The 17389-nt window shown below is 41.9% G+C and overlaps 2 protein-coding genes across 2 annotated transcripts in view; one reads left to right on the top strand and one right to left on the bottom strand.

Annotated features, from left to right (window-relative positions):
- Positions 1-3920, bottom strand: gins3 (GINS complex subunit 3; the record flags this gene model as incomplete). Its single annotated transcript, XM_080842017.1, has 3 exons — positions 1-228; positions 2944-3177; positions 3750-3920. The coding sequence occupies 3 exons, from the start codon at positions 3918-3920 to the stop codon at positions 1-3; spliced, it is 633 nt and encodes a 210-aa protein (XP_080698143.1).
- Positions 3921-6087: 2167 nt separating this feature from the next.
- The window catches only part of znrf1 (zinc and ring finger 1), a 22679-nt gene continuing 11377 nt past the window's right edge, over positions 6088-17389 (top strand). The window contains exon 1 of the mRNA XM_080842526.1: positions 6088-7048. Coding sequence (XP_080698652.1) covers positions 6664-7048 — 385 coding nt within the window. The 5' untranslated portion in view covers positions 6088-6663. The remainder of the gene's footprint in view (positions 7049-17389) is intronic.

Raw genomic sequence — 17389 nt, 5'->3', positions numbered from 1 at the left:
TTAGACATTCATGTCAGCCAGTTTCCTCTTGCGGTAGTTGATGACAAGGTTTGAAGCTGTCAGGTGCGCATGTCCTTTCTCCCAGCGCTGAAAGGCGTTGAGGCCGTTCTGACCCTCCCGAAACAGCGCCCTCTCCAGGCAGTCCAGCCGCTCCACCAGCGCAGACGTGTCCGAATCGTACGCGTTTTGAGAAGAGTCCATGATCCGCCGGAACCGGCCGATAAATGTCTGAAACACAAATGGTATCATGGTTTTATTAGTCCAATAAAGATATTAAGCCTTGGAAATCAAAGCTGACCTGAGAATCACAGTTAAAAACAATGAGGGCAGACAGGTGTTGGAAAAACAGGGCTAGGTTTTGTGTATTGTTGTGAGGTATAATCCTATCACTGCAAAACCAGGAGCACCCACATACTCACTAAAATCAACCTTAAATCTTGAATACATTTCTGGACAGACAGATTTTGGTTTTAGGCCTTCATCACCTACTTTTCCCAGACAAAGGAGGGTTACCATGGGAACAGATACTCTCTTCCTGACATTACAAATCGCTAAAAAATTACACAGACACACACAGACTTTGGGGCACACAGCCACAAAAAAACGATCATCACATATGTAGTCCAATTGTTATGAAACCATTTGTTTTCATAAAACAGGAGTTTGCTCAAGGTCCTGAGCCACTTCTCGAAAATGATTCCATTCAATCACAACAACCAAAGGTCTCTCCTCAAAAAACCCCACAGATGTCATGCTTTTTCACCTGAAGATCGGAATCCCCCCTTTAAGAACATAAATATAAACCACCATGTCTACAGCTGTTAGTCCACACTGAAGCCACCACACATCCAATTAAGAGTTCCCTCTAGTGGCCACATTAGGACTTACACCTTTCCCTACATTTAACTTCTACTTGACTAATTAAATTCTAACTTGTGCTATGTAGTTGTACAATTTAGTTCTCTCAGCTTCCTTATAAGACCATTTACTTTCTGGCAATTCTACAAAGTACTGTTATATTCAATTGGTTTCTCCACAGTGCTGCCAAGTAACACAAAAAGGCTCCCTAGTCTTTTCAACTGTCAATAAGGCCTTCCTTAAAATTATGTTGGTTTACCCACCCGCCATATTCAATCAAATTGGGCCTGACCCGAACATTTTCTTTGACGTGCCGACTTGTTCACTATATCTTTGTGTTGCAACCGAGTGACATATTGTTTATATATTTTAAACAAAAAAGATAGTAATATTTGTACTGCTGTAATTAGGGCTTAAAATAATTATATGATTTGATATGACAATCTGACAAGTTGATTGTAAGATTATTAAAAACTAAATGTCATGGAAAGTTTTGAGTTGGGTTAAGCTTCACAAAACAATTACGGTAACTAAATGTATCCATTTAGTTTCCCGTCCTTGTTGTTCTCGGTCTCTGGAGTGTCCCATGTTAAAGCCTATTCCGCAGTAGCAATTATTAGTGGCAGTTGTAGTGTCAGTGTCTGTTAAGTTTAAATTATGTCTTGAAAAAGTTATTTTCTAAAGATATATGAAGGAGTGAAAGAGGTATAAACAACATTTGATGGCTATTGTTCTATTTTCTGAACTATAAAATGTTCTTTCTATTTAATCCAAGAATACACCTTCAATTAGCCTTTTTAATTGAGCCACTTGTAATGTTATATTTGGGGTCATGCTTTTAATGTTCATGGTATTCTCTGAAAAAAAACATGTGTCATTCAAAACCTAATTTATTAAGAGAACTCTGATGTTCATGACACAGACGACACAGACTACACATACATAGTCAGTCCCTTCAGGATCTTGCGAAGGTTTGTGTGATCAGTGTAGCCAAAGCAAGAAGTGACTGGATCTGCTGTTGCTGTGCATCAAAAATAATGTAGCAATTCCATGACATTATGGGGTTTTTTTTTTAGGAAATACTGTAGTAATAAGAGAAAATTGCAACCCGCACTGCAGGAAATCCTTCAATTTGTGAAAACCCAAGATTTCTATATAGTGCAGAAACAGAGTACACCCATCTTTTCTTTTAGAAATAATCCCAAAGAGATCCTTATATACGTAAAATGGTTTGCTAATGTCATGTGTAGCCTATGCTTTCTTCTAGAATAATGTGGTTCAGAGTTGTTCTTTCTAAAAGATTAAAAGGTACAGTGTGTAGTTTTTAGTTGCATCTAGTGTTGACGTTGCTGAATTGGAGCTAGCTGAATACCCTTCCCTTTACAAACGCATGCCAACTGTGTCCGTCATATGCAATCATAACGCAAATTGTCCCTATCCCGAGCCAGTGGGCCCGTTCGAATAGACTTTTATGCTAAGGGAGGTTCTAATGACAGCCATGCTAAGAACTGGTCAATTTCACTAAATGCTTAGGAACGGTGCTTCAGTACTTCCTTTCGTATCTCATTTAGCATAGAGTACACTAGGAAAGAAAAGAAGAGAATCGCCCCACAAGTCCTTCCTACAGCAATAACAACCCAGGCAACAACCTATAAACATAACCTACATCAATAACATCCGCCTTTGCATTTAGCAGTCGGATTCTTGTAGCACAGCAGTTGTCTTTTCGTAAGTCCTTATGAATTTTACTTCACATCTTTCCTTGATCTTATGACAAATGTTGGTGTATTTTTGCCATGCATTATTAGCACACAACTCAGATTGATGAGAATTAATTAAACATATTTCCTCAACTAGGATTTCTTAGGACTTGTAGTATGTTGTTCTGGACACCTCATAGAAATGATGTATGTTTAAAAACATTTTTTTTACAATCAGTCTGTCGTAAAACGCTATTATGCCTGGCCTATAAGTGAAACATTTTACACACTCAAAACTAAACAAATGTGATACATGTGATGACCACAAAAATGTGTTGAATGTGTGGAAGGTGTGTATGTGTTTACGCAATGCGCATGCGTGTACCTGCAGGATGGCCTGTGCCACCTCCGGGTTCTCTGGGCTGTCAAAGTGGAGCATCTGGGAGCCCAGTCCATAGTAGTATGGTCCCATCTTGTGTAGATCCACCACATTGGGGTCGGCTCCAAACACTGTCCTCCAGCCCTCGCGGTACACCTTGGGAAGCTCTACTGCCAGCAACCTCCTCTTCTGCTCGTACAGACCCTTAGCCATCCACAATGGCATCTCCATCTTTGTGCCCTGCATCACACAAATGTCCTAGTAAGTTATCACTTCAAAGCAGCGAGTCTCACTTACCCCCATTACCACGAAACATCCACACTATTTTCCAATTTGGGAACAACGTAACACTAATCAATACCCGGGCTTTATAAAATGAAGCAGGCCAACGTTTAGTAAGCATGATTTGCCAGCATATCTCCATGAGAAATTGAATCAATCGGTAAGGTTGTGAGTGACAGTCTCGTTTTCTGAGGTAACGTTATAAACAGGCAGCTTCAGACTTCCAAAGCTAAGTTCGGTCAAGGAACTGCCACCTCTGTCACGTTAAAGCACAGGCATAAACTTGTCATGAAGACCATAACGTTACTGGTTGGCTAACTACTCTTCAACAGATATTGCTCAAACGCAAATCAAAACATTTAGGAGAAGCTTGGCCATTTGACTCTCACAGCAAGTGTCAGTGTCCAACTAACGTAGAGTGCAACAAAACTGTCCAACCTAGCATCAGCATAGTGTAAATATCGTAAAGTTCATCCAAATCTTATTATAAAACTCTTTGTTGTAACGTTAGGTTAAAAGAGACTCAAAACCTCCGGAATGTCTTGTGAGTCGCTGGATTTCTCGAGGAATCCCAGGCGAGGAAACTTTGTCTCTAGCTTACACGGCAGCCTCTCATGCGACAGCAAGATATCGTCCAAAGAAAAGAAATTCTCCTCCTTCCCCACTCCCGGAGGCACGGGCAGGTACGACTGGGTATCCATTGCTTAATCTGACGTCGTTCTGTTTTCTCAGTAACTAGCTAGTACCTGCTTAAAGTGTGCATCTGATATACAAATCTATACCGCAAATTTAGCATGTATCAACTCGCGGGCTGCTAGTCAACACTTTGCGCGCGACGCAACTTCAAATGCCAGGCAGCAGTAGTCGATTACCGAGCGAAACTGTGATCTGTAAGTACGATCAATCAATTTCTGATCACCTAGACACTAGGCCAGTGGTTAACCTTTTTGGAGGTACTGAACCCTGCAAGCTTCATCAGTGCATTCGCCGAACCCTTCGTAATTTGAAAAATAAAATATGATTTCTTCAAAACGTAGGTATGTATAAAAACGGCCCAACATTGCTAGTGAACCGGGCTATACTGCGTGTCTTGACCCCTGCCGAACCCCTGAGAGTGGCTCAAGGAACCCCTAGGGTTCGATCGAACCCAGGTTAAGAACCACTGCACTAGGCGAAGACCACCCCACTAATCTAATTTTAATGTGGATAGTCACGCCGTCAGTGTGTTGTTTTTAATCAATACTAGTAACTAATTATAACTAATACACTAAATCCCAAACATAACATTTGAAGAGTTCTTATAGGTATGTGCTGTGTTAATCAGTTGTATTCACCTGCAATGATGTAGTTCATGTTTAATCTCCCAGCAGGTTGTATTCCATTTAGCTTTGTTTACCTGACTTCCCCTCCATGTCCCTCACATTGTTTTAAGGCCTAAACCACGTCACACATACTTAGCATGAGTGCTCTCTGGATATGGGGGTCAGTGAAGTGATAATTTTGTAAAGGTCAAGCATGCATGCTCTCCTGCACTTGTAGTTAGTCGTCCATGTCAGTTTTATGGTGACACAAACAACAGTCAGTTTTAGGTGGCGACACAGGCCACACACACACAAACACACACACACAGGCCGATGTCGCTGTGAAATTGTCCTCTGGTCGAGGAACTTTCTGCTACCCTCTTGGATAGGGCCAGATTTGCATCTACAAATAAATATCTCCCCTTGACACCTGTCCTTACCCTTGTATCTAGGAGGTTGAAGTGAGAGTAAAGGGGGAAGGCCGAGAGAAAGTGTAATAGTTTATTTATTTGCTGTTACAATTGTGTTTCCTGTTCCTGAATGCTTTACTCACAATCTTCAATAGGCTACTTTTTCGTTCTTTGCTTCGGTTTTTTGCATTTCCTGGACCCCTGTCCAACTAGTCTTCTATCTTTCATTAATTTCTCTGTTTATGTAGTCTATGCAAGATGTTTGTGAAATTACACATGTTAGTGTAGCCTACTATAGTTCCTAAACCATTTTAAATTCAGTCTGACCTGTCTGTAGAATTAATCCAGCTCGCCTTTCTTGAAAGTGCATACATACATGCATGTGGTGGTGGTCATGTCACATTGCTGTTTCTCACCCATTCACCATTCGCAATAGTCGAACTGTCAACTTCCATCCAACCAGTAGGTGGTGGTGATGCCCCATCTCAGTATTATGACGCACTTTAGAAACCTAAATCTAAGCCAAAAACACAGCCCAGGGCAGGAAGCTCTAGTCCCTGGCCATCTCTGCACACACACACACGTGCACCCTTGTGTGTGTTATTTTTTTTGCTCAAAATTAATTTCATTTATTTCATGTTATGGCCTACACTGAGTATGCCTATGTGTCAAACATCACATTTTGATTTCCGAACTGATATTACAATTCTATAACCCAACATTTTAATAAAAGAAAATGACAAGGTTCAAAGAGACAGATAGTCTGAATCATTCACTGACTGTCTCGTACGTCATGCCGTCTGAATAGCATACCAATCTACTGCACATATTTGGTGTCTATTATTTGAGTCATCTGTTGAAGGCTATACTGGAGATTTTGGCTGCGTACGCGCCAGCTGCTGGTTAAACTCTGCAGCGTTACTAGGTCACGTCTCCCTTGCGCACCGTTGTCGTAGGCGAGGCAAAACAAAGCCTCCACTTACCACTCTTCGCAAAGATGCATCAGAAGATTATTTTGTGACAGGCACATCATTGACATATCCTTCATTTCACACTGATGTTCCATAGTTCGCCCGCGTGCGCACTAAACGCCTCCATTGTCTAGCGGCTGCACGCACAACTAGGGAGCGAGCGCGCGGTTATGAGCGTGCAGGGGAGCGGCATGCGCTGACCCGAATCTCCGGGCGCACGAAAGCGACAGACGCGGACAGACGGCAGTGAACACACAGACTGCCTGACAGACATCAACAGATGATATGGCGGAGAATATCAACGCCGTTTAACGTTGCCAACATCGCTCCAGTCCTGACGGAGGACGCTGCGGATCACGGGGCTGTGGGAGCCGCGGCGCAGTGTTTCTTATCCACCTGTCGTGATTTGGGGCAGGTTGCCTGTCATTCGCTGTGGGAAAGAACGTGTTACGCTTGATTTAGGATAAGTTGTGTTCTAGGATTTGACATCTTCTGTGTATCTCTCTTTTTGGATAAGGTGTATCGAAAATTTTCTGTCGCTCATGTTCCGGACAGGAGAAAGGGCTGTTGCGTCTCACAGGCACAGCTGGCGTAGTCAGACTTGACAGCCCTTGTTTTTTTAGCGGTTGTTTTGTCGTCGGCAGAGGGCCTGACAGACACCGCAGACTATTGTTTTGAGGGTGAGTTCTGCTCCAGCTTTCGGTTAATAGCGGCGCCCCGTTTTAGCGAACCCCCACCCACTCTCGCGGGTGGGTACCTTGGATGGGGGGCAAGCAGAGCACGGCGGGGCGTCCCCGGGGAGCTTTTCCCGGTGTCTCCACAGATGACAGCGCAGTACCACCCTCGGCCCACTTTGGCCACTACCGACCAGGCGGCCCAATGGGGTTGCGGAGCCGGTCTGTGAGCTCAGTGGCGGGGATGGGCATAGATCACAGTGCTGCGGTACCCTTCGGCTTCTATAACCCAAGAGGAACAGACTCAGACAGGGCCGGTGGCGGGTCTGGCTCTGATGCAGCCCCCGGTAATGGATTTCAGGAGACAGGAGGGGGACATCATACGGACGGTATGCTTTATCTGGGATCCAGAGGATCGTTGGCAGACACCTTGCCCTTGCACATCGCACCCCGGTGGTTTAGCGCCCACAGCGGTGAGTTTCAACCCGGATCTCCGTACATGGAATAGGTTGCCGACAGTATGCATGGCATGTGTGCACGGGGAACGGAGCTCAGAGAAGTGCTCATGATTACATTGTTGCTTTCGTGCCATTCACAGAACTTCATCCAGTCGCTTGTGGGCGAAGGCGTACATGCAGGCGTGCGAGCGTTCAAAGGAATGAGCGTGTGTTTGTGTGTGTGACAGATAAATCAGGACCATACTCCTTGTCTGAGGAGCCATGTTGTTAGAAATGACGCTGATAAGACAGGCTGCCAAATCTGGCTGAGACAATTAGCGGCTGATTAACGAGAGGGGGGGGGGGGGGGGGGGCATTCTCATCCGCTTACCTCCACAGTGCGTGTCCGCGCTGGGCCTCTGACGCGGTGCGCTGTTCCCAGGACACTCGTTAACAAACGCCAGATGAGTTCAGAGAGGGAAACAAATGTCCGGCGTCGTTACCTGGTCTTTATCGACAACCTTGTCAGTATTAAAGAATCGCATTATTGATCGAGTGAAATATTTTCTTCAGTTACAAATACTGTAGGCCCTTCTTTAGGCCCTCACTCCTCAGCTATAAGGCTATTTTCTTATTTTCTAGAGTAAATGTGCACGTAAGAGCTCGGTTAAAATAACCCCATAGCTACTTATTATTTTAACACATTTTACACACATTGTGTGTTGTAGGTATACTTTAGTTTGTCTAAGGCCACGTTCATAACTATATTATAAGGATATGTGACTTTAATCATGTTGATGTTAAGTACATATGAGGCTGTGAACATATTGATTGGCCCATATTGTGAGGGTGTGACTCCAAGTGCTTCATCATCTACAGGTGGGTATGACTTGGTGGGCTACAGTAAGACTGCTGACAGCCAGAGGTCAACGATCAGTCAAACATGTGAATAGCAAAGCTGATAATAATTTTAAAAAGAAGATAATTATTTTCTAATAATTAAACAAAAATGAATGCTGTAATGATGGCAATGGAAATCAGTGGGAAAGTGGATACAAACATGCAAAACAGTTATCCTGCAAATTCTTTGCTGTTGCTTCGGACATTCCCATATTTTTTTCAGCTGTAAATACTGTGCATGTTTTGCTCGCAGTGCTGATGAGTTGTATACTGTTACTTATTCCCAGGGGCCCAACTCAGGAGGGAAGCCTGTGGAAAGAGAGACCAGTCTGCTCAGGTGTCTCAAAGCACTATAGTACTGAGAGAAGGCTGCTGCTGGGCAATTCTATACACATATTCACTACTTGTCATCTCTGTCACACTGGTATCTGTAATTTGGAAAAGAATATACATTTGTTTCAGTATCTCATGGGGGAAAATGGACACAAATACTGTAACTCAGATATTGAGTATAGACATATAGATGCATTGTTGCCAGTATTATTGAGGTGACATGAAGAAACATTTACACAGAATTGCCTTGTTTATAATACTGACTGAACAAAGGTGCCATTTCCAGTTAGCCGCACCTATATTAGGGGTTAACTGCCACTTTGTCAGTTGTGAGCTATTGGCAGTGCAGAGGACACGGGCTGCAGTGCAAGTAGCTGTGTGACTGTATGCTTGCGCTCTGACAACGTGACCAGTGTTACCTCTCCTTTGGTGCATGTTTCTGCCCCTCTAACATATGTTATATTTCAAGGGTGTGGCCAGGAGACAGTCAAGTAGGTTATTTAACAAACCTTAATGGTGAAAAACCCATTTGTAGTAAAGGTGGGTGACACAAAATGAAAATGTGGTTACAGTAGGTTAAAAGTCGGAGCCTTAAAAGTAATTAAACACTAAAGGCAAGACCAATGAGTGTAAAAAAAAATATGGACAGCGTCGTGGCATACCTTTATGTTGTTGAAAATGAAGCCAAAATCTGTCAAAATGGGAGCTGCTGACTTTTCTGAGATTGCACAGTAGAGCAAAACCGGAGTTCGGCTCTGCACGGTTTGAGCTCTCTGGAGCCAGATTGACTAGTGAAATTGACAGTGTCTGACAGGTCTACCTACAGCCCACACATGCCTAAGCATAACTGGTTGAATCTGCTTCATCAATGCTGAGAATATTAGGATCAAAGACACCAATGTGAGTGTGAGTGAAAAAGTCAATAATCCACAGTGTAAAACTAGCTAAATATATAAAAAAAAAATGTCTGCTGTTATTGTCCATATGTCTATTATCAAATGCCTCGGCTCATTGCTTTCATGCCATTTCAGATCTATGAGAGGACATGAGCCAGCTAGGTCACTAGCTAGATTATATTACCCATTGTATGTTATGTTCAAATCAGAAAACTGCAATGAGATTTCAAAAGCCTTATCTGTTAGAACAACCTTAGAACAGTAGAACAACCGACAGCAGAGCATGAAATGACTTTCAAAACTGTTAACAATCAGAACTCAGATACTTTATGTAGCGTCATGAATGGAACAGTGCAAGGAGCAGGGGGTTGGAGCTTTCAGTATAAGTTGTCTCTTCTAATTTAGGAAAAGAAAAATATTACAAATGTGATATTAGGGTGAATGAAACTTTGTCAACCGAGAATTGAGGTCTATCTGACATCCCCAAATGATTTTGAACCAAATAATATGAAATACAATGATTTGGTGCCAAAAAATAAGATTATATTATTTATAGAAACAAAATAATATGAAAACAAATTTTATAGAATGGTGGTTATTTGATTCTAGATTTTCATTCTCGTTTTTCTCAAAAGTGCACTTGGACCTTTTTAATTCTCATTCGATGACTTGTTGATAGGACTGTTCACTGATTTGTGAGTAAATATCAAGCAATTGGACGATCTTTGTCATTGTACTGTAACCAGTTTACCTATGGTTGCTTCATATTTTAAGTAAGCCTGCAATGGCAATACTTATTACAGTCATTTGGCCAGGCCCACTTGATTCAATAAGCAGTTGCTTTCCTTGTAGGAAAAAAATGATGTAGGATGGAATTATGTTCATTGCATCTACCTCCCTTTGCCAATGAGATAGCGCTGTGTCTTCTCCTATGACATCTTATAAGGTTGGAGAATACAGAGCTGGGACTTTGAGACCATTCCTCTTTACAGAATCTCTTCAGATCGTGCAGGGTCCTAGGTCCTCTCCTGTGCACTCTCCCCTTTAGCTAAACCCAGAGGGTTTCTATGGGGATTAGGTCAGGGGACTGAGATGGCCATGGCAGAAGCTTGATTTTGAGTTCAGTCCATTTATGTGTTGATCTGGACATATATTTTGGATCATTGTCCTACTGGAAGTCTCAATAATGAGTCACTTTTAGTTTCTCGGCAGTGGCAGCCAGATTTTGATTTAAAATATCCTGGTATTTTATGGAGTCCATGATGTCAAGTACCCTAACGAGGTTCCCAGGGCCTTTGGAGGAAAAACAGCCCAACAACATACCAGACCCTCCACTATACTTAACAGTGGGAATCAAGTTATATTCAGTATATTCATCCTCCTTTTTACACCAAACCAGCCTTGAGTGCCAAAAAGCTGAATTTCTGTTTAATCTGACTATAGAGCACGGTTCCAGTCAAAGTCCCAGTAGCGTTTAGCAAACTCCAGGGACTTATGTTTGTAGCTACATGACAGGAAAGGTTTTTTTTTCTGGAATGCCTTCCAAATAATTTGTTGGCATGAAAGTGGCATCTAATGGTAATTTTGAAAAGACTTGGTGACCCCAAGATGCTCCTTTTTTCTGTAACTCTTCAACAGCGATTTTTATGATTCCTGTACCATACTTCTCTTTTAATTATATCCCTCATGGTATATTTTGGGATTTTCAGGTGGGTAGTTTTTTTTATAACCATTCCCTGACTTATGAAGGTCAGCACACTGTCCCCTTATTTGATTTGTATGTTCTCTTATCTCGCTGAGGAATGATTAAGGGAATTTGGCCTCTGTGTCACCTCATATTTATACCCCAGTGAAACAGTACGTCGAAGATTACTATATGCTCTAAAAAAGATTTTAAATGGGAAGTGCTTTTAAAATAATTGTTAGGGGTGCCAATACTTGTGGCATATATGAATTTGTTAAAAATAGTTATTTCTTGATGAGGGACTTTTTCCCTCTAATTAATGTACCTTTACATTTAATAAAAGGTGGGATTTTTTTCACCTTTTTTATCTTTTCATCTTTACCAGAGGTGCCAATTATTGTGGAGGGGGAAATAGGTGGGCTGAGTCACAGTATTCACTGTCATCATAGTTGAGAAAAAAGCAGTAGAGGAAAGCTTGTCAGTCCATTTTTGTACAACCAGTTTGTGGGTAGTCCAGAATGGTGTAAGTGATGACAAATAACACACACTTTCATATGAAATGTGACTAGGACAAAGAACACACACTTTCATATAAAAAGTGACTAAGACAAAACGGCTGTTGAGGGAGTTAGAAAAGCTGTTTCTGATGATTTGGATCTATCATCAGAAATTAGGTGTGTGAAAACTGAACAGAAAGTCACATAGGCTTTTATTAAAGAGGACCTTTTATGCTTTTACAATTTCCCCCCTTTCTTTTAGTGTGTTATACAACTTGTTGTCCACATAAATGGTCTGCAAAGATACAAAGCCAGAATGAGAAAACTCTTTCTCACAGAAAGTAACACGACCCTTATTGCTGCCTAGATGACCAATCAGAACACACATTGAGAGAGAGGACTTAAAGACACAGGAGCTCCAACAGAGCATTTCAGACCGAGGCTGAATAGAGATGTACCATATGAGGAGAATAATGTGTTTTTGGAACATTGAAGCATGGAAATGTATTTTAGCAGACCCCAAAAATGTAATTATGGAAATTGAAAATGAGCGAAATAGGTCCTCTTTAAGGTAAATGATGATAAGCCTCATCTCCCCACTGGGTTTGTTACATTCATTTCCTGTTTACCACATCATCACTTATGGTGTTGTTGCCATCGTTGGGTTTGTGTGAACTGCTAGCTGATCTAATCACCTTCACCTTCACCTTCACCTTCACCTTCACCTTCACCTTCACCTTCACCTTCACCTTCACCTTCACCTTCACCTTCACCTTCACCTTCACCTTCATTAACTATGCTTCTAGCTCGAATTCAATTGAGTAGTTCCAGACCGCAATAATTGCAGTGAATGTGGGGTGTGCAGAGCTAGACTACAAACAAACTTGTTATACAGGAACGGTGTACAGGTTCAGACCTATGAGTATCGGTTGCACAGCCAGCCTTCCCAAGATCTATATGTGAGGTTAAACACACTGACCCCCAAGCACTTACAGCCTTCTCAGCTCTTTCACTGCGCCCCTCCTTAAGGGCACACTGTCAGACAGTCAGGGCGTCTCTCCTGATGTGTCTCGAGGCCTTGGAGGAGTGTCCGGTCCGATGAAACATCTTGCTCAATAGCCGACAAATTGGGCCAGGACAGGGGTGATGGGCTAGGTGTGTGTGTGTGTGTGTGTGTGTATTTGGAAGTATTCAAATGTGTAAATGTGTAGGCACATGTGGTTGTGCACTTGTTTTTGCTGTGTTCTGTATGTGGTCTGTGCATAAAGTTGCTATCTGACCACATAAACACGTGTATTTGTGTGTGTGTGTGTGTGTGTGTGTGTGTGTGTGTGTGTGTGTGTGTGTGTGTGTGTGTGTGTGTGTGTGTGTGTGTGTGTGTGTGTGTGTGTGCGTGCATGTTTTAAAGGCCTGTGCTTTTCTGTCCCCTTTCTGAGGCTGCTTTCTAGATAGGACTTGGTTTTGATTTGCCCTGCCCTAATCTATCTTCGAGCCTCTGACTTTCCCTCATTGGTCGTTCATATCTGCAGTGTTCTTTAGACTTCAGAGACCTTACTCAACCTCTGGGGATTTCATGGGACTTGCTTATATTGTTCAGAAGATTTCACTGCTGCATTACAATGTGGTACTCAGTCTCAGCCGTGTGTCAGTTGTTTATGTGACAGTGAGGAAAAGTAAATGAAAATGTGGACCCTGATCTGTGAAAATACTAGCATATGCAGGGTTATCTGTCTTGAAGTACAGAAGATGTAGTTAAAGAGAGTTAGTGGTAAATTGTACATGGCGCTATTCCACAAAAGAGTTGTAATTGGCTATGGTCACACGGCTCCTAGAGACCAACTTGCTAGAAGAAAAAAAATCTTTGAGTCAAGCTAATGCAATTTTCTTAGATGGATATTAAGATAAGTAGGTTATAAAATGTTAATAACCAGAGTTTTATAGGGAAAAGGGGTATTCAAAATCTGAAGATCCCTGATCACTACTAAAGGCCCTCAAACCCTTAATCTGTATCTGAAAATCAACTGTCAGGGGCCCAGAATCCTCGGCAGTGTCATAAAGGAAATCACATATGGTGCTGTACTGTTTCTCATGGTTATGCCAATAAAGCAAGTCTATTTGAACTTAATTGAACTAAGAGAGAGAGAGAAAGAGGGAAAGAAAGAGAGACCTTCACTTGACACACTGGCCATCAGTTCTCAGTCAGCTAATTATTAGTGCAAGGGCTATCTAGCTTGGGTTGCTATATAGTCACGTCAGTAAACCCATGGAACATAATTTGATAAATTATGCAATGCCCGCGCTCAGTGATCTATCATGACTTTTCTTCTTGAAATAGCCAAAAAGGATTAATTGTTGGAGCGTTTCATCTGGGTGCACACGTCTTGTAACTTTGTGTGCACTGTGCAGCACTTGATTACACCCCCCTTCCTTGGACGCTGTAAGTCAAGATCCACTCTGTTACACAGTCTGTGTTATTTTGCTATCAACACCTCTGTTTTCAGGGCAAATAATTGGGGCTAGGCTTAAAACATTTGGGTGCTATACCCCTGAGTGATTGGACCTAGCAACACCACTGGATAAGACTAGCTCTAGACCACTAGCTCTAGACCACTTGCATTCAGGCTGGGGGGGCCCATGTATCCCTTTGTGTATTGCTAGGGACATGTTAGGATTTCTCAAGGGTTCAGCGGGGCTTACTTGGGTTTTTAGGGGCCCTGTGACCTCTGGGCCCCTCAGTCTGTGCACTTTAGGCACATGCGGTAATCCAGGTCAGAGGATGAGCAAGAACTCAATAAAAATGACAAATCACACCTAGGGAAACAAACCTTATATTCTGTATCAGCCATGTGGGGCTAAATTGTGCCTAGTTTCATGTGGATCGGTGTAGTAGGTGAATATAAATTATATCAAAGACCAAAAATGGATTAAAAAAAAAAAACTTTGTAAAATACAAATCTGTTGATACTCAACCACCTATCAGCTAACCTCTTTTACTTTTCCGCCTCTTCTGTGCTCTAGTAATTTGCACTGGGCTCATTTAGTACCCACATTGTACAACAGAACAACATCTGGGCTGAAAGTGTGTGAGACATTAAAGACAAAAGACATGTAGCCATGTACGCAAAGGCAAATACACAGTTGTATTCCCGTAACATTAAACAAAAGATTGAAACAGACTGTATGACAACATTTCACCTGTAATTCAACAGACTTTTGTCATTAGTTTCAGGTGATCAGATTTCACCCAGTTAAGCTGGGTTCAGCCACATGTCTTAACAGTCTGCTGATGCATGGCAAGCCTGTCAGACAGGTCAGGTCAAACTGCTTGATTTCTGACATGGCCTACTAGCACAGAAATCTCTTCATCCCCTTGCCTGTGTTTGTCAGGGCTTGTGTTTGATCAGACCAGCTCTGTCCGAACTTGACGCAACCACCGGTTACAACTGCGATTTAATATCTCTTTCTCTCACACACACACGCACACACACACACACACACACACACACACACACACACACACACACACACACACACACACACACACACACACACACACACACACACACACAGTCACCACAGTCAGTCTATATCAGTCTCTAACAAGTCAAATTCCTAACCTCCCTCAGAAACAGACACACATGTACTTTGGGAGTGAGAGCAGCAGGAGGCTATGTGCACAGGGAAGAAGTTGCTGTCTTAGTACAGTCAGAATGTGTTTATTCATTGTACAGAATGTACAATCTTCTCTGTCACTCACGTTCAATGGAATGTTTTGAATGCCATTTTATTGCACAGTTCTTATTCGTCTGTTATAAAATCAAACCAATATATTGATTGAATTATGTAATAGAATTATATAGATTCCCATGTACAATCCGAGATAGACTTTAAAGGCAATTGTAATACAATGTTTTCCATGATACTGTAGGGTACGCACATACTGTGCTGTTTGTACACATCTAAACTATTTGTGTGAAGAGGGTGTTTTTGTTTCGTTTATTTATAGATGTAGGGTGCGTGTTTGGTAGAATGTAGATTGAAAACATGATAACTGAGACAGGGATCACTGAGTGAGACTTATGCATGCTATTTAGTGTCAAATTGGCATAGTTTGTCAAACCATCTGCCATTTACACAGCATTAACTTGTTTTAACGTGTCTGGGGTTTGTCTAGACTGGGTGTAGTCTGTTAGTGTGAGATATGAGTGGTGTTGTGGTGTTCTGATTAGGTAAGTGTGTGTGTTTGTGCGGTGAGTCTGGATTGTGTGAGATATGAGTGGTGTTGTGGTGTTCTGATAGTGTTAAGTGTGTGTGTTTGTGTGGTGAGTCTGGATTGTGTGAGATATGAGTGGTGTTGTGGTGTTCTGATAGTGTTAAGTGTGTGTGTTTGTGTGGTGAGTCTGGATTGTGTGAGATATGAGTGTTGTTGTGGTGTTCTGATAGTGTTAAGTGTGTGTGTTTGTGTGGTGAGTCTGGATTGTGTGAGATATGAGTGGTGTTGTGGTGTTCTGATAGTGTTAAGTGTGTGTGTTTGTGTGGTGAGTCTGGATTGTGTGAGATATGAGTGTTGTTGTGGTGTTCTGATAGTGTTAAGTGTGTGTGTTTGTGTGGTGAGTCTGGATTGTGTGAGATATGAGTGTTGTTTGTGGTGTTCTGATAGTGTTAAGTGTGTGTGTTTGTGCGGTGACTGTGAGTCTGGATTGTGTGCACATGTGTACCAAGTGTTTGGGTCATGGTCTTAGTTTGATTTCCGGGGTTGACTGTACGTTCGTCTCTGGCATTTATCTGTCTGGCGCTGATCTCAAAATTCCCTGTGTGATTGAGATTTCCATGAAATCAATCTGCTCTATCAGTATGTGTAACATCTCTCATATCTTTTCACCAAAGAAGCTCTAGAAAGACAGCGATGACAATGTGAAGACAGTACAGTAGAGCTGACAAACATTTGGAATGTTTATTGTCTGCCTGAAGTGTAGACTAACATTGGTCTTGGTCGTCTCTGCTTGTTTGATGTCCTTTTCATTGATCTGCTGTCTGAGTTAGAGTATCCCTTGGCTGGTGTTGTTTCAAGGTAACATTGTTTCAGTTTTTCCACAAGCCTTTTTTGACTGGCTCTCGTTGGATTTGGTTTGTGATGCTGTTTGTAGGATTAGTATTTGTTTCTTCATTTCAAAATGACTGCTACATTCTGCTTGTCTCCTTGTTCTTCTCTCTCGCTTTCCCCTCGTCTCCTCTCCACTCTTCCTCTCCCCTTCCCGCCTCCTCTTCTCATTTCTCCTCTCTTCCTCCCCATTCTATTTTTCCTGTATTCACCAACTCCTATTTCCTTTTGTCCTCTTCTCTTCTCTGCTCTCTTTCCCTCTCTTCCATGTCAGTATTACACTTCTCTCTGCGCCCCCACCTTGTCACCACTTCCTCCCTCTTCTTTTTGCTGTTTCCATGGAAACCACTGGTCACTTATGTACAATGAGTAGTTGAATAGAGTTTGGTGGAGTTGAAAGTGATGTCATCAATACATCAGAGCTCTCTCCATTTATGGGCAGTGATGCAGCTTACGGAACAGCTTACGACACCACAACAGCAACACAAACTCACTCTCTCTCTCTCTTTGTCTCTCGCTTTCTCTCTCACACACAATAAAGGATGAGAACAGGAAACGACACACTCATGATAGTGATGCTTTACAGTGCATCAGTAATGTTACATAGGCAGGGACTTTGAACAACCCTCGTTTTGACAAAAAAATATGGTCATATAGTATGTTGATCAGTACTGTGTGTGTTGATACATTGTTGCAAACATTGCTAGTGTGTTTGTTATTAGTTATGTCAATCACAGGGTATTTATTGAATGTCAGCAGTTTGTCATTCTGTAGTTGTATAGCAGTTAGATGTATTGAGTTAGAGGTATTGGGTTAGAGGTATTGTTAGAAGTTACACCTACATTTGCATTTCGCTACCCTAGAATAATAAGGTTCTATCTGACATTTTTGTCAAAATTGAGTTATTTACATATTCCTATTCTGGCATAATTTATGAACATTATTTAAGGTGTTTAAAAAAAAAAA

Source organism: Sprattus sprattus, assembly GCF_963457725.1.
Source record: "Sprattus sprattus genome assembly, chromosome: 7".
Taxonomy (NCBI): domain Eukaryota; kingdom Metazoa; phylum Chordata; class Actinopteri; order Clupeiformes; family Clupeidae; genus Sprattus; species Sprattus sprattus.
The sequence above is the reverse complement of the archived record's forward strand: the minus strand, read 5'-3'. Positions and strand labels throughout refer to the sequence as shown.